Below are 27,693 nucleotides of genomic sequence, written 5' to 3'. Positions count from 1 at the left end.
GGGCTGGCCCTGGAGGAAGCTTGAGGGTCTGGCACCCGACGGGACTTCCTGGAGACCATTCCAAAGTTGGAGCCCTGTCACCAATCCTGTGGGTCTGTGGCACCAGCCCTCCCCCTTAGCCCCAGCTGAGCACGTGCCCTGAGCTAGGCCGGGTCCCTGGCTCCAGGGCTCCCAGGGAGGTGTGAGGAGCTGGCATCCTGTGGGAAGCAAAGCCATGTCCTGCCAGCACTCTCAGGCTCCCGCCACCTAGCATGGGAGGGCTTGTGGTTGGTATGACAGCCACGCACGGGGGAGGCAGCCTGGCACACACAGTGCACCGGTGCGACAGCCACACACGTGGGGGGGAGGCAGCCTGGCACGCACAGTGCACCAGTGCGACAGCCACGCACGTGGGGGGGAGGCAGCCTGGCCCGCACAGTGCACCGGTGCGACAGCCACGCACGTGGGGGGGAGGCAGCCTGGCCCGCACAGTGCACCGGTGTGACAGCCACGCACGTGGTGGGGAGGCAGCCTGGCCCGCAGAGCACTGGTGTGGCGGCAGGCGGGACTCACCCAGGCCGGAGATGAAGAGCAGCTGCTGGATGCCGTGTCTCACCGAGTCGGCCAGCGTGAGGTTCACGAAGGCTTTGATGTTCAGCCTGTCGACCAGCAGGAGCCAGGAGTCGGTCTGGGTCTGCAGGGGGTCGGCGGGCAGGGAGTCTGGGGAGAGACGGGCAGCGTCAGCCGTGGCCCCTCAGCTCCTGGAGCAGGGCAGCCTCGGCTCAGCTCCACGGCTCCCCCCCGGCCCTTCCCTACGGCCTGGCTGTCACCGCGCCACCACCCACACCAGCCCGGTACCAGCACCCGTTGTGCCCGGCAGGGGGCCCTGCGCCGGCAGAGCTGGTGCCCAGCAAGGGGCTGGCACTCACCTAACTCTGCCAGCTCCACGTGGCCCAGCACATACAGGCCGCTCTTCTTCAGGTCGTTGACGAAGCTGATCAGCGGGAGGCAGGACCTGGGGTTGTGAACCACCAGCAGCACCTGGGGGCGCCAGAACTTGACGTGCTCCTTACGGACGTCCAGCATGAGCAGGTACTTCCGGACCTGGCGGCAGGGCAGAGTGGGCAATCAGGGCCCTGCTAGGACTCCCCCGATTCAATGGCTTCTCGTTAGCCCTGGAGGAAGCCGGCCACACGGCCCAGTTACCCACCCATGGCCGCAGGCACGGCCTGCCTCAGAGCCAGCCATGGGGGCTGTGGGGAGAAAGCCAGGGAGCCACGCTCGAGTGTGTGTGTGGCGGGGGCCTGGGCCTGGCCTGGGCACTGGGGTCGGCAGCTTCAGTGTGGGGCAGGCGGGGATGGGCCAGGCACCAGGCAGGCTGGGTACATGCACTGTGCTCCGACAATGGGGCCTGGCCAAGCCAGATGAGGCCAGGGGAGGATGAGCCAGCCTGTCCTGGGGGGAAGGGAGTGAGGGAAGCCAGCCAGAGCTGGGCTGGGGAGGTGTTTGCTCCTGCCATCAGAAAGGTGAGCGCCAGGGCACAGCTTCTACTCCGGCACCTGAACCCTGTCTACACTAGGGCACACGCCTCCCTGAGCCCCATGGGCACAGCCAGCCTCAGGCACCACCGCTGGGAGGGGAGAGTCCCTCTGCAGGGCCCTAGGACATTTGCACCCCAAGGGGGCTGCTGCCAGTTCTGGGCACCCCATGGCTAGAAGGAGCCACAGGCCTGGCTCCCAAAGGGTTAGGCGAGTTCCCAGGGGGACTGAGCCCAAGGGGGTAGGCTCGCCAAGCGCTGCCCAGGAGTGGCAGGTTCTGCTGCTCAAAGCCCAGTCCCCCGCGAGCCACTAGCTCTGCAGCCCACCAGCCACGCAGGGATGATGGGAGCTGCTGGTTCGTCCTGCCTGCAGGCGCTGCCTTGCTCACCACGATCACTGCCCCAGCCAGGGGCTGGCTCTGTGCAGCACGCCCTGCTGCAAAGGGTAGGGACGCCGGCTCTGCCCACCCGGCTAACAGCCACCCAGGGACCTGTCCTCCAGGAACTTCTCCAGCTCTTTTCTGAACACACCCTGCTAGAGTCTGACTTCACCACCTCCCTGGCGAGGAGTTCCACCGGACAGCCGCGCGCTGTGTGAAGAAACTCTGCCTCTGGCTTGTCTGAAGCCAGCTGCCCACCTCCTGCTCTTGTGTTCTGCAACTTTCCCTGCACGTCGGGACCTCGATCGCTGTCGCAACCCCCCTCAGGTGTGTCTCTCCCACGCTGCAAGCCCCAGTCGCAGTCACCTCCCTCCACGTGGAAGCTGCTCCATGCCCCTTTCTTACGCCTTTTGGTTGCCCTGCTCTGAGCCTTTTCCAATTCAACAAATCTTTGGAAAGGAGGCAACCCCGGCTGAGACAGCGCTCGAGACGGGGGCGTGACGGGGAGTTCTATAAAGGCCGTAGGATACTTTCTGTCCTGTTCTCTTAATGATTCCCAGCGGCCTGTTTGTGGCTGTCCCCGCTGCTGAGCATGGAGGGGATGTTTTCAGAGAACTCTCCACAGTGACTTCAAGGTCTCTTCCTTGAGCGGGATCAGCTCATTCAGACGCTGGCCGGTTAAATGTCAAGGGGAGAAGGTTCCCAACCTGCAGTCCTTTGCAGGTATCCAAAGAAACTCGCATCTGCCGTTTTGCTGCTGGTGCCGAAGTTTCGCGAGAGCCTTTGTAGCTCTTTGCTGCCTGCCAGGGACTTCCTGAGCTCGAGTAGATTCGTACCCCAGGCAAATTTCCCCACCTGGCTGTGCGCCCCTGGTGCCAGATCACTTCTGAAGATGTGGAATAGGATTGGTCCCAGTACGGGCCCCTGGGGGACACCCCTGCTTCCGGCTCTCCATTCTGAAACCCCATTATTTACGCCCACCTCTTGTTTCCCATCTTTTAAACCCTGACCAATCCAGGAGAGGACACATGAGCGGGGGCATGGGTCAAATGACCACTCACCCACCACTCTTCCCCAACTCCCCCCTCGCCCGGGGGAGGGCCCCACTGCTTCCTGCCCCCCACTCTGCTCCTCTGCTAAGGCCTCTCTCCCAAGTGATGCACTGGGGAGGCCTGCTGCCAGCAGAAGGGGTCACCCCCCACCACCTGCTCTCCTCCATCTGCTTTGCTCGGCTTTCCACAGCTGCCACTAAATGTGGGGCGAGGGGCTCTGCAGCTGGCACCAGCCCCTTGCTGGGCCCTGTGAGGCCCCCAGAACACAAGGCCCAGGGCTGTTGGACGAACTGTCCCATGAATGGGACACCTCTGCTCACTGGCCCCCTGCCCCTCCTCCCATGGTGTTTGTTGGGGGGCACATAAGCCTCTCTTTCCCCATGGGTCACCCTTGCCAGTCACAGCTTACTTGGCATAAGAGCCTTTGGTGAGGGACCTTGTCAAAGGCTAAGTACACAATATTCACAGGATCTCCCTTGTCCACGGGCTTGCTGACCCTCTCAGAGAATTCTAATAGATTGGGGAGGCATGATTTCCCTTTACAGAAACCACGTTGACTCTTCCCGAACAAATCACGGTCATCCATGTGTCTGACAATGCTGGTCTTTACTATACCTTTTGCCCAGGATTGAAGTCAGGCTTATCAGCCTGTAATTGCCAGGATCGCCTCAGGATCCTTTTTTAAAAACTGGCATCACATCAGCTATCCTAACAGCTGACGAGGAACATCACAACAGTAGTCCTTTGGCACAGAAGCAGATTTAAATGATAGGTTACAGACGACGGTTAGTAGTTCTGCAGTTTCAGATGCGAGTTCTTTCAGAACTCTTGGGCGAATGCCATCAGGTACCAGTGGCTCGTCACTGTTCAGTTTATCAATTGGTTCCAAAACCTCCTTTAATGACACCTCAATCTGGGACAGTTTCTCAGATCTGTCACCTAAAAAGAATGGCTCAGGTGTGGGAATCTCCCTCACACTCTCAGCCGTGAAAACTGATGCAAAGAATTCATTTAGAGTCTCTGCAATGGCCCGATCGTCCTTGAATACTCCTTTAGTATCTCAATTGTCCACTGGCCCCATGGGCTGTGCAGCAGGCTTCCTGCTTCTGAGGTACTTCAATCCCCCCCCCACCCCAGATTTGCACCAATACCAGTGAGAGGAGACCCACCCTCCTGCCCCAGTGCCCTCCTGCCCCCTGGCAGAATACCAGCAACAGCGGGCGCTACCCATCAATGCCTGCTGAGCCACGCAGAAGTACTGCTCCCAAGGAGAGAGTCCTATAAACTCTAACGGGTGTTTTCGGTGCTGAACTGAAGACCCCAAGTGACCAGCTGGGTGGGTGACGTGCCTACCACACGGGGGGTGGGGAGGCCCCTTGGGACTGTGAACTCAACACTGGGGAACGGGGCCGGGTGCAGGCCGTGCCAGGGAGACACCCTCGCGGGGTGGGAGACTGCTCTGAAAGAGCAGGGAGCTGGGAATACCACAGCACCACGGGGAGGGCAGTCAGGGAGGAAGGAGATTGTGGGAGCAGGGCCCAGGACAGGGAGGGAGGCACCTGGGAGCAGGCAGGACCGAGCTCACCTGCCTGCGGGTGCTTACCTGGTGGAAGATGAGAGCCTGGCTGATGTAGCCCCAGCTGCTGCTCGGCGACAGGTAGTGTAGGGCCAGCAGGAGCAGCAGCATGAAGACCACGCTGGCCGAGGCGTAGATGGGGCTGATGAGGAACATCATGACGCCGCAGCCCAGGATGCCCAGCACACAGGTGTGCCAGGTGAAGTACTGGAACGTGGGCCTGCAGGGGACAGCGGAGGAGGTACCTCAGCAGGGGCAGCGGGAGCCGTGCCGACAGCCGGCCCCTGGGCTAGCGAGCAGAGGGTGGGGGGAAGGGGGCGCTCAGATGGGACCTGAGGGATCAGGTTGGGTCTAACCGACCTGGGGACTTGGGGGCTGCTGGGGAGACTCCCCCCCATGAGCGCGGCCAAGGGGAGAACCGAACCCCAGCACGACTGACCCCTGTGGGCAGGGGCATCGGGGGAGGGCCGAGTCAGTGGCGGGCCCTACAGCCCATGGTCCCAACCCCCCTCCAAGGCCTAGTGCCTGCAGGATGGACCCCAGCTGCCTTCTAGGCCGGGCACGGCTCATTCAGCACAACCCGGCCATGTCTGCACCATGCAGCCAGGGGGTGCTGGCCCAGTCCTCCGCCTGACAAGAATGGAAGAGCCCTGTCCCCCCCAATGGGCACAGCCCTGAGCCTGGCACAGCCGGGCTGACTCCCCCTCAGCCTCCACGGGGGACAGCCGGGCAGGGCAGGGCAGCAGGGGCCCAGGGTGTGTGCGCAGAGAGCTCCCCCGGGCTGCCTCCTTGCTGGGAATCTCTAGTGGTTTTAATTTCAACCCGGCGGGTTGGGGGGGGGTCGGCCCCAGGGATGAGCCCAGTGGAAAATTAGCCCCCCCCAGCTTGGGGGCAGCACTTGGGAGGGGCCGGGCTGGCCAATGGCGCATGCTATGAACAGGCAGCAGCAGCCGCATAGGGCTCAGCTCGGCGGGGGCTGCATATGGCTTAATTAACTGGGCTCCTCTCCCCGCTGTCTGCGTGCTATTGCCTGGGAAGATTTAAGGGAGGCCGGTAATGCTGCTCCCCCCAGCCCTTAGCAACAGCCCTGCAAACCACAGACAAAGTGGCGGGGGGTGGGGGGGGGCGGCTTCTGCTCGGAGGGAAAAAAAGATGAATAATAAAGTGAGATTGCGGCTAAGTGGGGAATCGATTCTCATAACCCTCCCTCCCGCCCCCGCCGCGGAGCCTGGCTGGGACGTTAACTCTTGGGAGGCTGGCGGGCGACACGGCTGCTCACCGGGGCCCATCCCCAGCGCCTGCTGCCGCACCGGCTGGTGTCAGGCCAGGAGCATTCCCCTGCCTGACCACCTGCTGCCCCCGGTGCCTCCACCAATGGGGACCGGCCCAGCCCAGCCCAGCCCAGCCGGGGAGCAGAAAAGGCCAGGTCCTAGTCCCTGCTCTGGACTGTTCTGCTGCACCCCAACAGTGCCTGTCTGGCCCCCACCCCGGACAGGCAGCCAGGAGCAGCCCCGCTTGCCTGTACCAGGGAGGGGTTCTCGGCAGGCCAGGCCCAGGGGATGGGCACCCGACCTGTCCCTCAGCCACGGCAGCAGCTGTGCTCTGGCCAGGCCCCTGCTCCCCGGGCGGTGCTGCAGGATGGGAGGGGGGTTCAGGGCTGGGAGCGCAGGACCTGCTGATCACAGCGAAGAGCTGGTGCCGTGAGCCCAAGAGCAGCAGCGGCGATCGAGTGATGAGGGAACATTTCATCCTTCAATCTCCCACTTCCCACCGCTGAGGAAGGATGAAGGGGCCCGATCCAGAGCAGCCTAGCGACTCCCCGACTCTCGCTGGGCGCTACCGGAGCAGGCCCAGCTGCCCCTGTGGAGAAGCACCCAGCACCCTGCAGGATGGGCCCAGAGGAGCCACCTTGCAAGGGGACAAGCTGCTCTGGGCTGAGGAGCTCACAGGGCGGAGCTGTGGCCGGCAGCCAGGTGCTGGGGCCATGGGGCAGCTGGTCGCTCCCAGTGTGACCCTGAGCTGGTCCTGGGCCACGGTTTCCCCACTCATCTTCAGCTCTCTGGCCTGAATTCAGGGCTCATTTCCATGCAGAGGACGTCCGGCTCAGCCACGAGGCCTTCCCAGGGGGGCTTCTTTGCTGGCTGTGGTACCCGGCCAGCTTGGAGGGGAGGGGGCAGAGACGGCCTGTCAGTTACGATCCACTTAGTAATTATTGCTCTGACGGCAGGGCCAGCGGGACCCCAGCCCCGCCCGACACCAGCCAGTGCTCCTCCAGCTGCCTGCTCCTGCGCCGGCACGCTTGACTTGTGGGTGGCTGCAGCTAGCGTGGCGGGGAGGGGAGGGACACGCGTGGCTGTGGGCAGAAGGAAGCGTGGGCTGGGGGGGGGGGGTCACAGAGCAGGACCCCGCTGGGTTTTAATGCCCTGTTACACCTCACCAGAGCACAGGCCGCAGTCCTGCGTCCCCAGCACGCAGTTCAGCGGGGCAGGGCGGGTCTTACCGGACTGGGGACACTGGCTGGTTGCAAAACCTGAGGACCCTGGGGTCTCCCGGCCACCTGCTCCCTGCCAGGGCTCCGGCACCGCCCCTGCACCCAGCTAGGCGCACGCAGGGCAGCAAGCCGGACGGCCAGGACCACCTCCCCCTGCGTGAACCGGGTGGGTCGCTTGGCAAGGCCGAGGAACCCCCCGCCAGGCAGCCTGCTCTCCTGGTGTCGGGCTGCTCGAGCCCAGGGGATCCTTAGCTAATTCCATCAGTGGCCGCTAATTGCTTTGTGAGAAAAGCAGCCCAGTGCGGCTCTGGGGAGAGAAGCCAACAGCCTCAGCCTGGCTGGTGTGGCCGCCCCAGCAGCAAGCTGTGTGCTGGTCCTGCAGCCAGCCAGCTCCCCTCGCCCTGTTGCCATCACTGCTCCTCTGCCTCGCCCCAGGGCCAGGGTGAGCGCCAGGGGCCACCCACAGCCAGCTTCCCATCTGCCACTGGTTGGGGAGCAGTCAGACACTAGGCCACGTGGCCGGGACCAGCACCTGGACACTGCTGAGCAATGAGATGCTGTGCTGTAGTGGCTGTTCTTGCCTGGGTAACTGCCAACAGTCGGACTAAACCCGGGACCTCCAGAGCTCAGTGCAGGGGCCTCTACAGCTCGAGCTAAAAGCCAGCTGCTGTGCCGCTCTCTCTGAGTAGCCTAAGTGCCACTGCATGGGAGAGTGACCCACATCTAGGCATGTGGGTTGCACCTGCCCCTCATTCTGGCTCCTAGAGCTGGAGCCCGGCGCTAGAGCAGCAGGTGCGTACCACGCAGGGCACAACCCTGCAGCATGTTCCCCTCTTGGGAATCACCTCTCTGGGCAGCGTTTGGCCAGGGGAACCCCTCTGCGGTTTGCAGTTCCTCCTGTGGGGGAGCTTGATGGCCAGGTGCTGCAGAAGGAACGATGGCACCCCAGTTGGATCCCACAGGGCCCACCTCCCGGCTGGGTGAGAGAAGGAGCCGGTGACCAGGCCCAGGCCTGCAATCCCCTTGGCACAAGACTTCGACAGTCTTGCGCCAAGCCAGGTAATGCAGAGACTGCAACTCAGCGTTTTCGTTCCTGAGCGAGGCACAGAGCACTGTCCCCATTTCACAGGTGGGCAAACTGAGGCAAAGCAGAAGGGTGACTTGTCCAAGGATGAGTCAGAGCCCAGGAGTTCAGGCCTAGGACAGCCCAGTGGCTCGCAAATGCTGCCCACCACTGGCTGAGCTCTTCAGGACGATTATTGTAGCGAGAAGCAGAGTCAAGGCTCTGGAGAGGGCTCCAGGAGGGAGACAGCGGGGCAGCCCAAAGCGCCAGCTGTGCTGTGCCATGGGCATCCCTGCCTGGCTTTGCTCATCCCTGGAAACAGATTGGCCCTGCTGGGAAGACCTGGTGCCTCCGAGTTGCCTGCATTTGGTTTCAATTACAACCTGCTGGCGGTGCCGTATATCATGGCGCGGCCTGTGATTTACAGAACATGGTACACTATAATCACAACTCGGCAACAATGTACAGCCCAGATTTACTTCTCCCAAGCAAATATGTCGGCGAGTGATTCATTAGCCAACAGGCCTTCAGCTCACAACTCATCGCCGAGCTGCTACCCAATGGGATCGGCCCTCACGGCCCATCCCCAAGTCACTGACCAATGGGGCTCCCCGCTCCGGGCTCACAGTCAGCTCGCTGTCCAACAGGAGCCTCGTCGGCAATCCTTTAGCCAACGGGCTGCCAGCTCGCAACTCGGCGGCGGTGCCCAGCCCAATGGGACGCCAGCTCACAACTCAGACTTAAACAACCCGACTTTGGTTTCTCGCACCCCAGATTTACGGCTTATAAACAACTTATTAACTGACACGTTTCCGCTCATTGAAAAGCCGAGGTACAGGTCATAAACAATTCATCACCCGCTGTGCTGCCACAGTCCGTGGGCTGAGTCAGTGCCAGCCCTGGCTTGGGCCCGGCGTGCGCGGCACTCTCTGGAGCAGGTCCCCCAGGGACCAGTTCCTGCCCTCAGCCCCCGGCTCTGCAGCTTGGTACGTGGGGCCAAGGCCTGATGCCCTCACCCCTTCCAACTGCTGTTCCCTACAAGCTGAGTGCTCAGGTGGCTGCCCAGGAGAGATTCAGGCGCTGCCCAGCTGATTAGCACACTGCCCACAGCGGGTGCTTCTAGAGTGGTGCACATTGGCACAAGCCTCGGTGCTCATAAAATTTATTCCGCCCACGGACGGAAAATGTTAGTGTGAACGCTGCTTCTGACCGCAGCAAAATGTGATGCCCACCAAGAGCCCCCACGGGCCACAGCTGAAGCCTGACTGGCCAACTGCAACCTTGGAGCGAGAGCACGTCCGTGGCCTTAGGAGGAAGGGTTGGAGTCCCCAGTGCAGCTGGCCTGCTCCATAAGTAAGGGGGCTGGGCTGGGAACTGAGCAGAACTGCCCAGCACGGCTTCCCCCTGGGGGTGCCATGGTGGATTCAGGTGTTGCTGGTCACTGGGGGGGGCCACTGCAGGGGAAGAGCGAATACAGGAGGGAATGCCAACAGCGCTCCAGCTAACCAGCCCAGCGTGCAGGATCCAGGGGAGGGCCAGGAGCAGGACCGCGATGGCAGCGTGCAGGGCACAGCCTGGCATCCCTTGGCCCATGGCCTGGGAGGTGACAGGGCCCAGCATCAGCCCATGCCCGGCTGACAGCTATCAAGCCAGCCTGCGGCTGGGGGTGATCACAGCTGTCACTGAGCAATGGCCTGGGGGACCCTCAACAAGCTAGAGGACATCTGAGCTGCTGCAGCTACCTGCGGCCAGCCTGACCCCTGCCTGGTCCCATCCTAGGCACAGGTGCTGGGCTAGCAGGAGCACAGACATGGGACACTGAGCTTTGGGAGGGGAGTGGGGCCTAGTGGTTAGAGCGGGAGTGGCTGCAGGCCTCCCAGGTTCAGATACAGCCATAGCACCTGGCCCAGCCCTATCCCTCGCCTCAGTCCCCTTCTCCTGGAGCCGGGGGGGGCTGACGGACACGTCCCTGAGGGCGGGGGCATTGGGACGCAGCACCATCTCGAACCTATGCCTGGAGAGGGGCGGGGGAGCTCGGCTCAGCTAGAGGGAGAAGAGGGGCTGTGGTGGGGGAGGGGGCAGCCCAGCATCTCAGCCCCACACCCCAGCCTGTTGCCCTCCTTGGCAGGGAAAGAGACCCCAGGCTGCCTCCTATCCCCGCAGCCGTCAGCCGCTTCTCCCCCGCCCCCAGCACCACCCACCCCCTCCCGCCGCGCGCTCCATAATAGCGCTTAATCACAACATCCATTAGGCAGGGCCCGGCGCCGGCAATTACATCTCCAGCAGGCCTCCGCCTGCGCTAATGCAGCCAGCTGGGAAAATTGCTCTCTAGCTCAGCGCTGCCAAGGGGCCCCTCCCTGGGTCGCTCCAGCCACAGCCCCCCCATCACCACGGCAACCCTTCGTGCCTCCAGTCCCACACCAGCCCCCGGGCCCCCACGTGCTTCCTCCAGCGCCAGGCCTCTGCTCCCTTCACCCGGGGCGCTGGAGGAAGCACGTGGGGGACGGGGCGCCCCCAGTTCAGTGCATGGGGGAAGGCGGGCACGGCACTGGGGTTGGGGAACACGCACGGAGCTGAAGGCTTTTGCTGGGATGATCAGCAGAGCAGCCAGTGGCCCTAGCGCCATGTGACTGGCCATCAGTAGGTTTCAGAGTTAACACAGCCAATGAGGTGAGCGGAGCAGGTCGCCCTGCTCAGAGCTTCCCTCAGGCTGGCTGCAGACCCATGGCAGCTCCCACCTGTGCCCTGCCTCCTCCCGGGGGGGGTGGAGGGGGCCGTTGGCACCCTGGTTCCTGCTCTCCCAAAGCCGGGGCTGCTCAGCTTATGGCAGGCTCTGTCGATGGAGCTGTGCACATGGAGCAGTACCTGGACCTCAGGCCCTTAACCTCTGTGACATAGCGCACGGCTGGGCCCACGGGCAGCTGGGAGATGCAGCCAGACTGGGGTGCCAGCAGCCCATGGCGCCTGAGCTGGAGCCATCCGGGAGCGCAGAGGAGGCGGGCATGCAGAAGCTGGTATTTTCGCTAATTGTTGTTTTTGCTGAAAGGTAATTAAAATCCCCTTTTATTTTGCATGCCGGAGACCTCGGCGGGAGGGGGAAGCTGCGGGGAGGGAGAACGCGATGCGCAGGGAGAGGGAGATGCTGGACGAGGTGGGCGCAGAGCCCCTAGCTAGGCCTTCCCCTGCTGCACCGTAACAAAGCCCCTCCGACATCCCCAGCCCAGCACACACTCAGGGCTGCCCCCTCTTCCCTCCCTCTGGGGCTGCCCCCCAGCTCTCCCGGGCTACAAAGCACAGGCCCCCCACTCCCCTGCCTGAGCCACTCTGACCTGCCCGGTCCCTGCTCTGGAGCCCTGCCCCAGCGCGTGGCCCCACGCCCCCCACAGGGACGGTGGTGCCCCTCTGCTGAGGGCCTGCCCAGGGAGCTGTTCCGGCTGAGGCAGCTTCGGACAGCACACGCTGTGCCACTGGCACGTCACCCCACAGGAGCACGAAGGTACTGGGGAGCCGGTAGGCTCCTTGGGAAGCAATGACCAGGGGACAGGCAGGGCCCCTGGGGGAAGGTGGGGGACGGGACAGGCAGGGCTCCCTGTCATTCAGACAGTCCAAGGCTCAGCCAAGATCAGCTCCTGGCAGCGGCTGAGTGCAGGGAGCCAGGGGGACACTGATGGGAAGGACGGCTCCCGGCAGAGTCTGCTCTGGTCTGAGCTGCAGGCAGGCGCTGGCTGGGTTCCCTCGCCCAGCCACACCCAGGAGCGACGCTTCCCCCAGCCACGTGGCTGGGAGACTCCGTCCCCTCTGGCCCTCAGCTGGGCCGGCACCCGGAGCCCCCCCCGCAAACCCCAGCTGATCCTGACCAGGGCGGCACGTCGCCTCAGCCGCAGGCTACCGCGAGCCCACCGTGGCAAAGCTCAGCAGCCAAGGGGCCCCGTCCAACTGAACTCCCCAGAACTAAGGGCCACCACAAACCTCCCGTTCCCCGGCCCCAGGGCCAGGCGTGCTGCCCCCAGCGGCCAGCCCCGACAGAGCCGCACAAAGACGAACGCCCCCGGCCGGGCACAAACGCCCAGCGAGCCCTTCGCTTCAGGAGCCCGGGAAGGTGCTCAAATACACCGGGGACCGAACAGGACAGCCGCAGCCCCGGAAGGGATGGCCCAATGTCCTCCTCCAGTGACTGCTCTCTGCCGGCGGGGGCAGGAGGGGGAATCTACCCAGCCCCACACAGGTGCTGCCCCCCACAGCCAGGCCCCTCAATTCATCCCTACGCCATAGCAAGTCCCTCATCAGCACCCCTGCAAATGCCCCTTGCGCCTCCTCCATCAAGGACAACGGGGGAGCCATGGTGTAGACAGGGCGCTGGCGCCTTTGCCAACGGGCCATTTAACATCGGGCAGTGCAGGACCAGGGCACGGAGAGACGGAAACATAGGCGTGAGCCTTGTTCTCACCCCCCGCACCAGAGCTGCCCCACAACTAGCACTGCAGAAGGGGCACGAGAGCAGATCAGTCTGCACTGCAGCCTGGCCACCCAGCACGCCCCTCCCCAGCACTTCGGGAGACAGAGGAGTTCCCAGCAGCCCCAGGGCACAGCCCGACGCCCACAGCTCTGCCCACACCTGCTCCAGGGGCTGTAGAGACGCCAGTTCCCAGGCACTGCCCCCGCCCCGCCCCCCCCCCCCCCCGAACCGTGCTGACAGCCAGAACCTGGACCCTGGGCGGCTGACCCAACCCCAGCTGGGAAGTTCAGCCTGAGACCCCCAGGGCTGTGGCATGGCACACACGATGGAGAGGAACAGGGCCTTTCGCACCAGGCTCTGCCGCATTCCTGAGCAGTTTGCTCCAGGCCTGGGAAACCTGCTGCACCTGCCTTTCCCCTCTAGCCGCCACGGAGGCCGGGGGGGCTGGTGGTTAACCCCTGGAGAGCCCCACCGCAGTCAGGACCCCAAGGGGCCAGGCGCTGAACATGAGATGACCCCTGCCCCACGTGCTGCCAGCCTGGACACACACAGCAGCCAATGGGGATGGTCGGGCCGGGGGTGGGGTCAGAAGGGAGAGGCAACGCAGGCTAGTGGTTAAGACGCTGCCTGACAATCTTCAGTCTCCTACTCTGTGTCTAACTTCTGCCTCTCCCCCAGCCCCAGCAGAAGGGGAGCCCGGCAGCCCCGACGGGCAGGGCAGCAGGCGGAGGGTTCCAGGAAGGAGCCGTTCGCTCCTCGGTTTAATTACCGTTAATGGAAAGCGTGCGCCAGCCCCACCTGGCGCGCCGCCCCGGAAGCGCAGCGGGCCGGCGGCCATAAATTGTCCACCAATTGCCAGCGCGCTCGGGCGTGTTTGCATTGATTGGGGGGGCGGGGGGGGGGTCCTGGCTGCAAATGGGATTTGCTCAAGGGCAAAAGCTTTTAAAGCAGGCGCATAAATGCTCATTCCCCAGCATGTGCCTGGCAGGGGAGTCGGGGGCCAGGGAGGGGGAATCACAGACCCCCTCCCCCCAACACGCAGGAGCAGCTGGCAGCACAAGAGCACGGGTGGGGGGGTCGCACTGATGGGTTGGCACCCGACTGGGGGGTGTGAATCTCCTCGGCAGCGTCTGCCACCCCCAGGAGTGGGGCACAAGAGGCTGCGCTTTGAGGCAGCAAGTAGTAATGTGGGGCTGGGGGAGCTGAGCACCATTCCTCCCACCCCTTCTCCGCCCCACCTGCCACCTCCGCGCACAGCTTGGGGAGCCGGGCGGGGGAGAGATTCCAGCCTGGTGCGGGGTCGGGGGGCATAGGAGTAACAAATTACCAGCCCAGGATGGGCAAAGCATCACAGTGGCTGAAACCAGAGCCTCTCGGCACCCCCCAGCAGACAGCCCCCTTCCCTCAGTGCCCCCCGCTGGGTACCTGAAGTTGGGGGCTGATGCCCACTCGAGGGCCAGGCAGGCCAGGTCCACGGCGGCATAGACCAGCAGGAAGAAGATGGTCACGACGGCCGCGATGGTGTTGAGTTTGCCAGAGAAGAGCACCAGCTGGGAGACAGGGCGTGTCAGCGCTGCTGGGCCAGCGATGCCCACAGGCCTTAGGGGCCCAGCGCTGGCACCCTGATGGCAGGGCTGGGCGGGGCACAGGGGTCCCTCCATGGGGGCTGCTCCACCAGGGGTCTGTGGGTCTCTGACTGGGGTGCACCCCCCTCGCCCACCATGCAGCAGGAGAGCCCGGCCCCACCTCTGCCCTTTCAGCACCTCGTCCACTCCCAGTGCCAGGCAGGGCCCAGCCCCGTGGCCCAGCCCCATCACCTCTCTGGGGGGCTGGGAAGCAAGGGGTGCAGGGGGCACGGGAGAGATGCTCAGGGGAGCAAGGGGGCCGGGCCTGGCACTGGGGTAAGGGGGAGGAGCGAGGGGGCCGGGCCCGGCTCTGGGGAGGAGTGAGGGGGCCGGGCCCGACTCTGGGATAAGGGGGAGGAGCGAGGGGGCCGGGCCCGGCCCTGGGGTAAGGGGGAGGAGCGAGGGGGCCGGGCCGGGCCGGGCTCTGGGGAGGAGCGAGGGGGAGGTGTAAGGGAGTGAGGGGGCCGGGCCGGGCCGGGCTCTGGGGAGGAGCGAGGGGGAGGTGTAAGGGAGCGAGGGAGCCGGGCCGGGCTCTGGGGAGGAGCGAGGGGGAGGTGTAAGGAAGTGAGGGGGCCGGGCCGGGCCGGGCCGGGCCGGGCTCTGGGGAGGAGCGAGGGGGAGGTGTAAGGGAGCGAGGGGGCCGGGCCGGGCTCTGGGGAGGAGCGAGGGGGAGGTGTAAGGGAGCGAGGGGGCCGGGCCGGGCTCTGGGGAGGAGCGAGGGGGAGGTGTAAGGGAGCGAGGGGGCCGGGCCGGGCCGGGCCGGGCTCTGGGGAGGAGCGAGGGGGAGGTGTAAGGGAGCGAGGGGGCCGGGCCCGGCTCTGGGGAGGAGCAAGGGGGAGGTGTAAGGGAGCGAGGGGGCCGGGCCGGGCCGGGCCGGGCTCTGGGGAGGAGCGAGGGGGAGGTGTAAGGGAGCGAGGGGGCCGGGCCGGGCCGGGCTCTGGGGAGGAGCGAGGGGGAGGTGTAAGGGAGCGAGGGGGCCGGGCCCGGCTCTGGGGAGGAGCGAGGGGGAGGTGTAAGGGAGCGAGGGGGCCGGGCCGGGCCGGGCTCTGGGGAGGAGCGAGGGGGAGGTGTAAGGGAGCGAGGGGGCCGGGCCGGGCCGGGCCGGGCTCTGGGGAGGAGCGAGGGGGAGGTGTAAGGGAGCGAGGGGGCCGGGCCCGGCTCTGGGGAGGAGCGAGGGGGAGGTGTAAGGGAGCGAGGGGGCCGGGCCGGGCCGGGCCGGGCTCTGGGGAGGAGCGAGGGGGAGGTGTAAGGGAGCGAGGGGGCCGGGCCGGGCCGGGCCGGGCTCTGGGGAGGAGCGAGGGGGAGGTGTAAGGGAGCGAGGGGGCCGGGCCGGGCCGGGCCCGGCTCTGGGGAGGAGCGAGGGGGAGGTGTAAGGGAGCGAGGGGGCCGGGCCGGGCCGGGCTCTGGGGAGGAGCGAGGGGGAGGTGTAAGGGAGCGAGGGGGCCGGGCCGGGCTCTGGGGAGGAGCGAGGGGGAGGTGTAAGGGAGCGAGGGGGCCGGGCCGGGCCGGGCCGGGCTCTGGGGAGGAGCGAGGGGGAGGTGTAAGGGAGCGACGGGGCCGGGCCGGGCTCTGGGGAGGAGCGAGGGGGAGGTGTAAGGGAGCGAGGGGGCCGGGCCGGGCTCTGGGGAGGAGCGAGGGAGAGGTGTAAGGGAGCGAGGGGGCCGGGCCGGGCTCTGGGGAGGAGCAAGGGGGAGATGTAAGGGAGCGAGGGGGCCGGGCCGGGCCGGGCCGGGCTCTGGGGAGGAGCGAGGGGGAGGTGTAAGGGAGCGAGGGGGCCGGGCCCGGCTCTGGGGAGGAGCGAGGGGGAGGTGTAAGGGAGCGAGGGGGCCGGGCCGGGCCGGGCTCTGGGGAGGAGCGAGGGGGAGGTGTAAGGGAGCGAGGGGGCCGGGCCGGGCTCTGGGGAGGAGCGAGGGGGAGGTGTAAGGGAGCGAGGGGGCCGGGCCGGGCTGGGCCGGGCTCTGGGGAGGAGCGAGGGGGAGGTGTAAGGGAGCGAGGGGGCCGGGCCGGGCCGGGCCGGGCTCTGGGGAGGAGCGAGGGGGAGGTGTAAGGGAGCGAGGGGGCCGGGCCGGGCTCTGGGGAGGAGCGAGGGGGAGGTGTAAGGGAGCGAGGGGGCCGGGCCGGGCCGGGCCGGGCTCTGGGGAGGAGCGAGGGGGAGGTGTAAGGGAGCGAGGGGGCCGGGCCCGGGCTCTGGGGAGGAGCGAGGGGGAGGTGTAAGGGAGCGAGGGGGCCGGGCCGGGCCGGGCTCTGGGGAGGAGCGAGGGGGAGGTGTAAGGGAGCGAGGGGGCCGGGCCCGGCTCTGGGGAGGAGCGAGGGGGAGGTGTAAGGGAGCGAGGGGGCCGGGCCGGGCCGGGCCGGGCTCTGGGGAGGAGCGAGGGGGAGGTGTAAGGGAGCGAGGGGGCCGGGCCGGGCTCTGGGGAGGAGCGAGGGGGAGGTGTAAGGGAGCGAGGGGGCCGGGCCGGGCCGGGCCGGGCTCTGGGGAGGAGCGAGGGGGAGGTGTAAGGGAGCGAGGGGGCCGGGCCCGGGCTCTGGGGAGGAGCGAGGGGGAGGTGTAAGGGAGCGAGGGGGCCGGGCCGGGCCGGGCTCTGGGGAGGAGCGAGGGGGAGGTGTAAGGGAGCGAGGGGGCCGGGCCCGGCTCTGGGGAGGAGCGAGGGGGAGGTGTAAGGGAGCGAGGGGGCCGGGCCGGGCCGGGCCGGGCTCTGGGGAGGAGCGAGGGGGAGGTGTAAGGGAGCGAGGGGGCCGGGCCGGGCCGGGCCGGGCTCTGGGGAGGAGCGAGGGGGAGGTGTAAGGGAGCGAGGGGGCCGGGCCCGGCTCTGGGGAGGAGCGAGGGGGAGGTGTAAGGGAGCGAGGGGGCCGGGCCCGGCTCTGGGGAGGAGCGAGGGGGAGGTGTAAGGGAGCGAGGGGGCCGGGCCGGGCTCTGGGGAGGAGCGAGGGGGAGGTGTAAGGGAGCGAGGGGGCCGGGCCGGGCCGGGCCGGGCTCTGGGGAGGAGCGAGGGGGAGGTGTAAGGGAGCGAGGGGGCCGGGCCGGGCTCTGGGGAGGAGCGAGCGGCTGGCTGCTGGGCCTGCACTCCCAGCGGGATGGGGGCTGCGGCGGGAGCGGCGAGGTGCCCCGGCGTGTGGCCAGGAGACGCTCTGCGCCGTGGGAGCTGCGGTTCAGCCTGACCCGCCGCAGTCGCTCCGGGCGGGCGCTTTAGATTATTCAGCCCATTTAAGCAATTGGGTATTTCAGCTCGTTGGGAGCTTAATAGCGCCGAGCGGCGGCAATCGTGCCTGGCTGCTCTAATGGAGCCCCTCCCCCGCCCGCGCTCGCCAGCCGTTTGCCTTTGATTTATAATTCAGTTAGCTGCTCATCAAGGGAAAAGGTGGGAGCTGAAAGGCAGGGACCCCGGAGCCGGCAGGGCAGGGAGAGGCTGCGGCAGGGAGCCCACACCCGGCTGCTCCTGGGGTGGCGGGGAGGGGAGGGTGCAGTGGCTCTGGAGTTGGCCATCCCGGGAAGGAGGCCAAGGGCCCCTCGCTGCTAGGATGGGGGTGATGCCCTATGGCTGGTATGGTGCCTTGGGCCTGCCGCTCCAGCCTGAGCCCCCCTGCGGCTCTGCCGGTGCCCCTCAGCCCCGCCCCGCAGCCCTGTCCGCTCCCTGCAGCGCAGCGCCCCCTGCTGGCCCTCCCTGCTCCCTGCAGCACGGCGCCCCCTGCTGGCCCTCCCTGCAGCACATGCCAGCGCTGGGCTCTGAGCCCCGAGCGGGAAACGGAGGTTCAACTCCAGTACCCCTGGAGCGCCATCGCTGGAGCCTGCTGGAGTTTCTCCCACCAAGGGCCAGCAGGGACGGGGCTGCCTGGAGCAAGCCACCCCTCCCCCTCGGGCCAGCCAGGTGTGGTCCTGCCACTGGGTGTGCAGAAAGTCCAAAGGACCAGATCCTTGAAGGCACGTAGGCTCCTAACTCCCACTGGTTTCAGGGAGTTAGGCACCCAAATCCCATTGGCCTGGCGGCTCTGGCCGTGATTCCATGCTGGCCCTCACCCTGGCCTCTGGCCTGCTCTCAGCACGTGGGGGCTGGGATGAATTTCCAGCCCCACCGCCTGCAATCAGGGCTGAGCCGACAGCGGCTGCCCCCGCCCACACACGGGTAGCCTATTCCTTGCCGGCTAATGGGGCAATTTTTTAGCATTACATGTATTTGTCCAATTTGGCGGAGTAGCGCCAAGCTCGCTCCTGAGATGCACCATGAGCACTGCCTTGCCGCTCTGCAGCCTGGCTGGGCGCAGGCGCTGGGCACCACACACCCATCCCTGTGGTGGCACAGGGAGTGCCCCTCCGGCCTGCCACTGGGGGTGCTTTGCCCCCACAACTGGGGCATCCAAAGGGCAGGACAGGAAACAGCCCAGCCAAGGGGCACTGCTCACACTGCAGAGAGGGGGTCTGGGAGGCCACCAGCAGCGGAATTGAGCGGGGGTCCATGATGGGGACAAAGCCAGGGGCTACCCTGCTCTGTGACCCTGGCCAGCCAGCAGGGAACCCCGAAGCTCTATGGCCACATAGACCCGCATGACTGCCCCTTCAGGGCTGCCCAGCCCCTGTGGCCTGGCCTCTCCGCACCAGCTCAGCAGGGCAAGGTTGCATGCTTACATCCAGCCCTGATCTCCCCATTTCACAGGCAGGAAACTGAGGCACCATCTCCAGGTACCTCTGGGAGCCTGTGAGACGCTCCCAGATCTCCTAAGTCCCAGCCCAGAGCCTGGCTGGCCCCTCTAAATACACACCTTGTGCCCCATCCAAGGCTGAGGTCCTGAGGCCCTCCTGCAAATCTGGGCCCATGTGCTCAGCCAGTCCCCACCTTCCACGGAGCTGCAGCTCTCCACCCCAGAAGTGGCTGTCTGCTTGGCTCTAGCTCTGGGCTCTTCTGCAAAGAGGGGCCAGGTGAAGCACCCAGCAACTCCTCACACCATGCAGCCAACGCACCTGCACCAGTGCCCAGGAGAGGATCACAGCCACCCAGGGGTTCCCGCCGCGGGAGGTCTTCTTTGCCAGGGCCAGAGATCTGCCTGCAGAGGAGACATTCGCCGTGAAAGGGGTTTGGAGGAGAGCAGAGGCAGGATGGGTAAAGACAGGGCTGCAGAGGTCCCAGCTGGGACACGGAGACTGCAAAGCCAGCGACCACTGGCACTGCTGCTCCCAGCCCCAGCCCAGGGCGGACCCAGCGGGTACCAGCCTCCCCGGGTCAGTCCAGGCCAGCCGCGAGGTCTGGGGTACGTGGCGTGTGCAGCGTGGCCCCACCTCTGGCTCGTGGCCCTGCCAAGACCCGGCTTGTCCAGGTAACACGGCCCCGACACCCCCACCCCACAGCCCTGCACTGGCTGTTCCACACACCAGCTAGGGCGGGTCCATGCAGGCCGGCACCAGGGGCTGACACAGGCCTGCCCGCAGCAGCCCTTCACCAGCGCCCAGCCTGCCAGAAAAGCCACCCCCCTTGGAGGGAAGACAGGTGCAGCGCGGCCTGGAGGCGGCGGGGGAGCAGGGAAGGAGATGGAGGAGCCTTCCTGTGCCAGCAGGCAGGGTGCAATGCCTCGGACTGGCAGCTGTCACCTCCACCGGGCAACAGCTCAGAGACCCAGCACCCCCACCCCCAGCGCCACTTTGGAGCTCTGGGGTCAGTGCTGACTGAGAGGCAACAGCGCCTCCTGCTGAGCCACGCGCCTCCCTGCAGCGCAGCGCCCCCTGCTGAGCCCCCTGCTCCCTGCTGAGCCCCCTGCTCCCTGCAACACAGCACTGGGGCAGCACAGGCTGAGAGGAATAATGAATCAGCCACGCAGCTGGTGAAGGACCCTTGAGGAGGCTCTGCCAGCGTAGCCGGGGAGCTCTGAGGAGCCCCAAGCCAGCACTGGTTCACATTCCAGCCACATGTGCACCAGGCCTCCTTTAGGAAGCAGGGCATGGCTGGGGGAGCCGAGCAGGGCCAGGAGTTAGCATAAGGTAAAACGCTGCGTCTCCACCATCTGCGTTGAGCCGGGAGTGTCGTGGGGGCAGTGTCTGGAGGGGATGGCCCCAGACACGTGCCCTTTGCTCAGGCCTGGGGCACAAGCTGCCCCGGTGACCTCAGGAGAGCCCCCAGCCCACCTCCCCTGCACTCCACCACGATGCAGATGGGTGGGTGGCCGCATGCATTAGCCAGCAAAGTGCAATATTTCATGCTGCCAAGTGCAGCGAGGACATAAACTACCCGCCAGAGAGGCTTCCAGAGCTCTTTGGAGTCCCTTCCGGGGTTTGTGGATTGTTACAAACGTCCTTGCAATCCTGGCTCCGTCCCCAGACCCCATCCCAGCCAAATCCCCCTCCCCCTGCGCAGCACCGAATGGACCCGTCCTCGTCCCTTACCGTTGCGGCTCCTGGCAGGGCCACTCCCCCGCCTGCCCTGGGCAGCAAAGCTAGGTCAGTGCCACCCATGCCAGGCCTTGCCCAGACCCCCACGGCTGGAGAGGGGCTCTGGGAGCACAGCCAGCCGGAGAGAGATGCATCACCCTCCTTGAGGTGCAGGGGATCCGAGGTGGGCAGGGGAGCTGCCCTCTGGCCAGGAACCCGGGCTGTGATCTGCTCCTGGGCTGCGCAGAGCCCAGGCTCCGACCCGCAGGGCCAAGGAGAACACAGCCCTGGGAATGTGGTTTCCCATGGCAGAAAAGGGGCATCACTTGAGAATCAATGTGGGACGGGATCCGAGCAACTACATCAGCAACCTACTCCCCCTTGGGCTCGAGTGGGGAGCTCCCAGCCAGCACGTGGGGGTCCCACCCGCCCCTACCCTTGGGCGGAAGTCTGTGGCCTCATGGACTGGGCAGCACCCAAAGGGGCAGGGTGAGGTGCAGCTCACCAGGCCGCCTCGCAGACCATCGGCAAGGATTCGGGGTGACCTGTGGCACAGCAGAGGTGTCCTGACCCTGCACCCGGGGAAACCATGGGCATCCTGGAATCCTCTCCTGCTCCCTGCTCTGTGCCCCGCACAGCCGGGAGCTCCTGCTGGGGTGTCCCAAGTACGGTTGGGGGCCGGGGGGGCAGGCCCTGGTTTGGACAGCAGGGGAGGGGAAAGCCGGGACTGCCACGGGAGATTAACTCAATGGGCTGGAGAACCACAAGCGGCCGAGGAGCTGACACAAGCCAGGTGCCCAGCCTGGCGCTGCTGCAGCCTGGACCCTAGGCACTGGTGCCCCCCCAGGCCAGAGCATTGCATGGACAGAGCCACCCGGCCCACGGACCCCCAGGGCTGGCTGAGCCAAGGCAGGCGGTTGGGCAGCCGAGGGCTACGGCTGCTCTGTGCCCCACTGGGCCAGGACTACCCTTTCCCGTGGGCGAGAGCGCCACTTCCTGCGGGGAAGCCCCATTGCGTCCCAGGAGCTGCTCTCCTCCTGGGGCCACCAGGACAGTCCCAGCTCCTCTCCCCGCCCGTGCAGCACTTGCCTTCAGCCCAGCTGTACCTGCCCCGGGAGCAAGGCCCTGTAATGGCTGGGGAGGGGGCAGCCTGGCACATAGGGAACCAGCTGTGCAGCCCCCAGGCTGAGCCGGGGATGCCGAGGCACAGCAGGACCGACCTGCAGAGGTACCGTAAGTGCAGGACATCCAGCCAGGGCATCAGGAGCTGGCAGCCTCTCCTGGCTGCTGGGTGCAGGGGGCTGTGGACGGAAGGCAGAGGGTGCCCTACCCAAGGTCTGCCAGGTGGGCAGGCTGGGAGAGTGTCCCCAGCACACAGCCTAGGGGGCCCTGGGGAGAGGGGTGTGATGGAGTGGGGGGGGGGGTGAGAGAGTCAGGCTGGATGTGTGTGTGACAGCAGAGCAGCTCCCAGCACTAAGGATGACCCCTGGGGCTGTAACCTAAGCTGGCAGGTAACACCTCTGACCCGAGCAAAGCAGGAAGGAGCCGAGCTGGAGTTTGAATCGGAGGCGGCAGAGAGAGAGAGTTGGAAGGCAGCCAGCCCGGCTAGGGGAGAAGCTGCACCCCAGCTGGGGCACCCCTTGGGCTCCTCTCCCCAGGATGGGTTGGAATGACTCTCTCTGCCTGCTGCACTGACACCTCTGTGCTGAGCTGGGCCTCTGTCGCCTAATAAACTTCCCCTTCTACCTGCTGAGTGAGAGTCACTCCTGCCTGCGGACCAGTGCAGAGCTTGGGGACCCCTGAACCCCACCACAAGGGGCTGGCACGTCTGTGCTGGGCCCCAGGCAGAGGGCCCCACAGGGCAGACCCAGGGTGAGAGCTGTGAGGGTGCGGCTGGGCTAAGGCAGAGCTGCCCCCAGGACAGCCCAGCCCCCCGTTGGCTAGAGGGACAGCCAGCCAGGGAAGGAGCCTCCCTGGGCAGGTCGCTTAGGGCCAAGCCAGCGCTTGTGCCCCAGCCCTGGCCCTGGGTGACAGGGCAGCGCATGGACCAGACAGAGCCAGAGGAAGGGTGGGGTGCCCACTGCCCCCTGCTGGACGGGATCGGAACTGCTCACCCATGGGTCAGAGGCCCTGTACTACTCCCCCCTCAGGTGGATGCGCCAGGGCCTGTGCTCCCAGCAGCTCTCTCACTGGCGGCTCCCTAGTGACACCATCTGCGACCCAGACTCCTGGGGAGGCTGCAGGGGGATGGCAAGGGGGCTGCAGAGCCTCTTCCCCCAGAACAAACCCAGGGAGGGTAGCGGGGTTGGCTCAGTGCCCTTTGTGTGGGTCTCGGTCTCTGCTCCTGGCAGGGGCTGACCTGGCTCGTCCCTTCTGTCTCCCCTGGGGTGCAGGGGAGGTGCCCTGCTCCCAAAGTGGGTACGGCTCCAGCCGCACAGATGCTGCAATGCCCAGGGCTGCCACATCCCACTGCGACTGCAGCCACGCCAGCCCCATACAGCACTGGCCTCAGCACTGCCTCGGTACCTGGGATGGCTTCTGTGCCATGGCCATTGACCTGCGCGAGTTGGGTTATGCCTGGGGGCCAGCCTCCATCAGGCGGTGGGGTGGGGTTCCCCATTGCCTTAGGAAGTGCGGGGGACAGGGTTCCCCGGGGCCAGCCCCCGACACTCACTGGGGGGAGGATTCTGGCTAAGCCCAGAGGACAGGGGCTCATGGAGGTGCTCACCGAAGAGGTCATCCTTGGCCAAGGCGTAGAGGATGCGGGAAGCTCCAATGAGGTTGCTCATGGAGGCTGAGAGGGTGGACGAATAGATGCCAATGATGACGAAGGGGGGCCAGATGTTGATGTCACGCAGGAAGCCGTAGTCCTTCTGCAGCAGGGTCCTGCCCACGAGGAGAAGGGGTGAACCAGGGCGGCTCGACATGGGCACATCCACGTGCTGCTCCCGCCCTGGGCCAGCCAGCACCCCCCGAACACATCACACGTCCACCAGCACACCCGACACGTGCTGTACGCCCCACACCCACGCTTGCTCAGGTCCCAGTCAGCAGTTAACACTCCACCACCAGCAGGCCAGACGCAGGCAGTGTGCAGTGGGGCTCCAGGAACAAGCCTGTGCCCCCCTCTGGCCCCTGAGGCAGGGAGAAGGGGGGAAAAGGATCAACCTCTGCCTGTGTCCGGCTGGGCCCCACCAGCAAGCTCCGGCCTCAGCACAGCCCTGCCCTGCCCACCGCCAGCCAGGAGGGCTCTCTTACCGCAGGGCTCTCACCAGCACTGCCATTGCTGGTTCACACAGGGGCCGTGGGAGCAGCAACCTAGGGAACACCGCGAGGCGGGTGCAGGATCAAGGGGGGGTGGGGGGCGCAGGGGGGTGAGGGGAACAGTGCAGGGGTCCCTGGGGGCGGAAGAGGCTGGTACAGGGGGGTGAGTGATTCAGGTGCAGGGGTCCCTGGGGGCGGAGGAGGCGGGTACAGGGGGGCGAGGGGTTCAGGTGCAGGGGTCCCTGGGGGCACAGGAGGAGGGTACAGGGGGCGAGGGGTTCAGGTGCAGGAGGCCGGTACAGGGGGGCGAGTGGTTCAGGTGCAGGGGTCCCTGGGGGCAGAGGAGGTGGGTACAGGGGGGTGAGTAGTTCAGGTGCAGGGGTCCCTGGGGGCGGAGGAGGGGGGTACAGGGGGGCGAGGGGTTCAGGTGCAGGGGTCCCTGGGGGCGGAGGCGGCGGGTACGGGGGGCGAGGGGTTCAGGTGCAGGGGTCCCTGGGGGTGGAGGCGGCGGGTACAGGGGGTGAGGGGTTCAGGTGCAGGGGTCCCAGTGGGCGGGGCGCTGGGGGGCCCTGACAACACTGACCGGCCCTGGACGCTGCGCCTCTGCAGAGCAGACGCCCTTCCCTTGGGCAGGGCCCAGCGCTGGGCTGTAATTGCTCCCCCCAGCCATTACGATGCCTGGCCCAGCTGAGCCAATTGCTGCCATCAGTCTCCCGGGAGGCAGCGACAGGTCGGGCCAGGGCCGATCGATAGCAAAGCAGTTACCGCAGGCCGGGAGACAGCTCGGGCCAGGCCTCAGGTTAATCAAACCAGCCGGGCCCAAGGCAGCTGGCGTCCAGGAGGATGTAACTCCTCTGCCCTGAACGTGCCTGCACCACAGCAAGGCCGGCTGTGCCGGGGCCAGCCACCAGCCAGGCCCCACCGCAGAGCAGCCCAGGGCACTCGGGGCAGTGCTGGCGCAGGCTGGCCCCAAGCAGCACCCCCAGCGTGGCCTCATGCCCATCCCCCAGAGCAGAGCCACCGCCTGGCAGAGCAGCGTCCCCAGCACAGCCCTGCCGGTGGGCAGACAGCCACGCCCGGCTATGGCCTCCCCGGACACTGCCAGGGACAGGCTCCACTCCTGGGGAGAGAGACGGGCTGGGGCACCTGAGAACTTTCCTTTCCGCCCCCCGCAAGTGACACCGCTGGGGGCATCCTCGGGCTGGGCTAGCCGGGGGTGGGTCAGGAGTGAGGTGTACGGCAGAGCTGCCTGCTGGGAGCCCGGGCTGGACTATGCAAGACGCCATGTGCACCACGACCAGTGGAGGTGTTCATGCTGTAATTTGCACCACGCTGGTGGCTGGAGTCTCTGATCCTCCCAGGGCGAGTGGACATCCAGGTAACTCACTTGCCACATAAAGAGTCAGAAAACTGGCATGGAAGAGACCTGCCCCCGACCCTGTGTTGGCTCCGATGCTTGTGGATTTCAGGATGAGGCCCTGGGAACCTCCCTGCGGGGGGAGCAGAGCCCGACCAGCGTACGTGAGAAGGGCAGGTCCTTTCCGAGGCAGCGGCCCGGCTGGGTGCAGAGGGATCGGCTCTGGTGCCTGGCAGTGCCCCCCGGCTGCTGCCCAAACCCCCGTGGCTTGGTAGGAGCACGCCAGGGCTGCACACACGAGGCACAGGCCCTGCTGCGGCCGGCAGGCACGGCCCGCGAGCTCTTGGCAGATTCGCGCTGCTGGCCGGACGGTGAGATCTCAGGCACTCGGCAGCCAGAACCGCCTGGCCACAAGCAATTCGTGGTGGGTTGGAAGCCACCCGACCCATCGATCAAGCGGCAGCCACCTGCCTGGGGCTTCCAAGACAGTCACCCATAAAGCTCCAGGCCCGGCAGTGCCAACTGGCCGGCACTCAGCAAGGAAGGACCGATGGGAGGGGGCATTTGCTGACACTTTACAAGGATACAAACGGGCCAGCCTCTAACTGGATTTTAACGAGAGGCGGAGAGCAGGCGGCAGATAAATTACCCCGGATCAGAAACCTCAGTGTATCTGGCAACGAATGCCCAATTATCTGGCAACTGATCACCTTGCTCAGCGTGGCGGCTGAGGGTATGGCCCAGGGTCTGGGGGCTAGCCTGCCCCCAGACAAGACCACCTCCCTCTGCCCCACACCCAGTTTGCACCATAACCGCTACAAAGCAACAGGGGGGTCGCTGCTCCTAACCTGCCAGGTAGCACTGCCAGTGCCAAAGGAGGAGGTGGGGGCCTGCCAGCAGGGGGCGCTAGGGAGGATGTAGGAGGAGCTGCAGAAAGAATGCTGGGAAGAGGGTTGTTTTTGTGTAGGTCCTACCTAAATAGCAGCTCCTGCCAGCTTGTTCTCAAGGCTGACAGGGCTGCCTGGTGCGAGGGCATTTCCCCGGTACGGCAGGTGGAACAGCCCACATCTGGAGGCTCCAAGCCGAGCCCTGCCACGCAGCAAAGTGCACCCCTGTGACCACCAGGGCTTGGCGGAGCTAGACAGGCACATGAGGCTCCCAGCTCTCCCACCTCGGGGGATGCTCTCCCCAGCCCCCTTTTTGGGCAGTCAGGGGCCTTACAGCAGGGCTGAGTCAAGCCTGTTATCCCACGGGACCAGAGAGGGAAACTGAGGCAGAGCCTCATGATCGCAGGGCGGGGCGGGCACCAGAGGTGACTCTCAGCCTCTGGGTTCCCAGCTGCCCATCGTGTGCTCACACCTGACCAAGTCTGCTCAGGCCAGCCCTGGGCATGGGTTGGCCCAGCTCTGAGCAGTGAGCAGGCTGGAGCTATCCATGGGGGGAGGCCAGGGATGGGAGTGGGGCACCGTGTTCAGCAGCCAGAGGACTGGTAGATGGGGCAGGGCAGGATGGGAGCTGGAGCCTCCCTCCCCCAGGGCCAACCAGGAGGCCCAAGGCCATTGCTGTGGATGTCACTGGTGGAGCAGCCCCTCCGTGCCACCCGACTCCTGTCCCAGCTCTGTCCTGCCACCTGGCCCCATGTGCCCTGCCAGTGCCTGGCCAGCTACTCCCCTGCACAGCCTGGAGCTGGGGGGCAGGAGGGGGCTGGGCAGTGCCCTGGGCCTGCCTCACCGCTCAGGGGAGGTGGGGGACGTAAGCAAGGCCCATCCCCCATTCCTGCACGACAGTGCTACGCCCGCCTGCCCCCCGTGCTGAGCAACGGCTGTGCATTAAGATATTAGCCACTGACAGCTATAACTCTCCCCGCTCCTGCCAGCCGCCTGCCACCGGCCCAATTTATGGCACCACTTTCCAGAGTGGAAAATTAACAGCTGAGCCCAGGGCGTGGGGGTGCACTCCAGACAGCCTCAGGCCCCTGGCAGAGCTGCAGCGCCCCAGCCCCGGCCGGGGAACAGAGCCGGACCTGGCAGGAGAGCCACAGCATCGGGGCAGGGGCCCGTGGAAGGTCAAGTAAGGCCTGGGGGTTGGGAAGGTCAGTCCCTCTCGGCAGCTGGGGCACCGTTAGGACCCTGGCACCCGGCCCGAGTGTCACAAGCCCAGAGCTACGAGGGGACGGGACCCCGGTGGGCCTGGGTGACTCCAGTCCCAGATCCTCCCAGCCGGCCCACCCCTGGGCACCTTGTCCCGCCAGGTCGAAAGCACTCAGCAAACCCCTTCCAGCCTCCCCCCGGCTGTGCTCCCCTGCCCCCACCTTCTTTTCCTCTCCCACTGCAGGGAGCCGGGCTGCAGCAGGGGCCCCACGGCCACGCTCTGGACCTGCCCTGGCGCAGGGGAGGCCTCGGGCGACGTACCTGTCGCAGGTCCAGCACAGCATGACGGCCAGCAGGTTGTAGATCACGTAGGTAAAGAGCACGGCGGCAATGGTGCCCCTAGGGATGGAGTAGCTGGGGCGTTTCAGATCCCCTGTGGGGTGAAGCGAGGGGACATCGTCAGGGGGTCAC

General features: G+C 66.1%; 1 protein-coding gene across 1 annotated transcript in view; it reads right to left on the bottom strand.

Moving 5' to 3' along the window:
* LOC142018262 (solute carrier family 12 member 9-like) overlaps positions 1-27,693 on the bottom strand; it is a 44,751-nt gene that overhangs the window by 2,126 nt on the left and 14,932 nt on the right. Inside the window, exons 6-12 of the mRNA XM_075003900.1 lie at positions 27,544-27,655; positions 23,240-23,397; positions 19,114-19,196; positions 13,960-14,084; positions 4,552-4,744; positions 909-1,083; positions 553-699 (exon numbers count right to left, since the gene is read on the bottom strand). Of these exons, the coding sequence (XP_074860001.1) occupies positions 553-699; positions 909-1,083; positions 4,552-4,744; positions 13,960-14,084; positions 19,114-19,196; positions 23,240-23,397; positions 27,544-27,655 (993 nt within the window). The remainder of the gene's footprint in view (positions 1-552; positions 700-908; positions 1,084-4,551; positions 4,745-13,959; positions 14,085-19,113; positions 19,197-23,239; positions 23,398-27,543; positions 27,656-27,693) is intronic.

The sequence above is a fragment of the Carettochelys insculpta genome, chromosome 10, assembly GCF_033958435.1.
Source record: "Carettochelys insculpta isolate YL-2023 chromosome 10, ASM3395843v1, whole genome shotgun sequence".
Classification (NCBI taxonomy): domain Eukaryota; kingdom Metazoa; phylum Chordata; order Testudines; family Carettochelyidae; genus Carettochelys; species Carettochelys insculpta.
The sequence above is the reverse complement of the archived record's forward strand: the minus strand, read 5'-3'. Positions and strand labels throughout refer to the sequence as shown.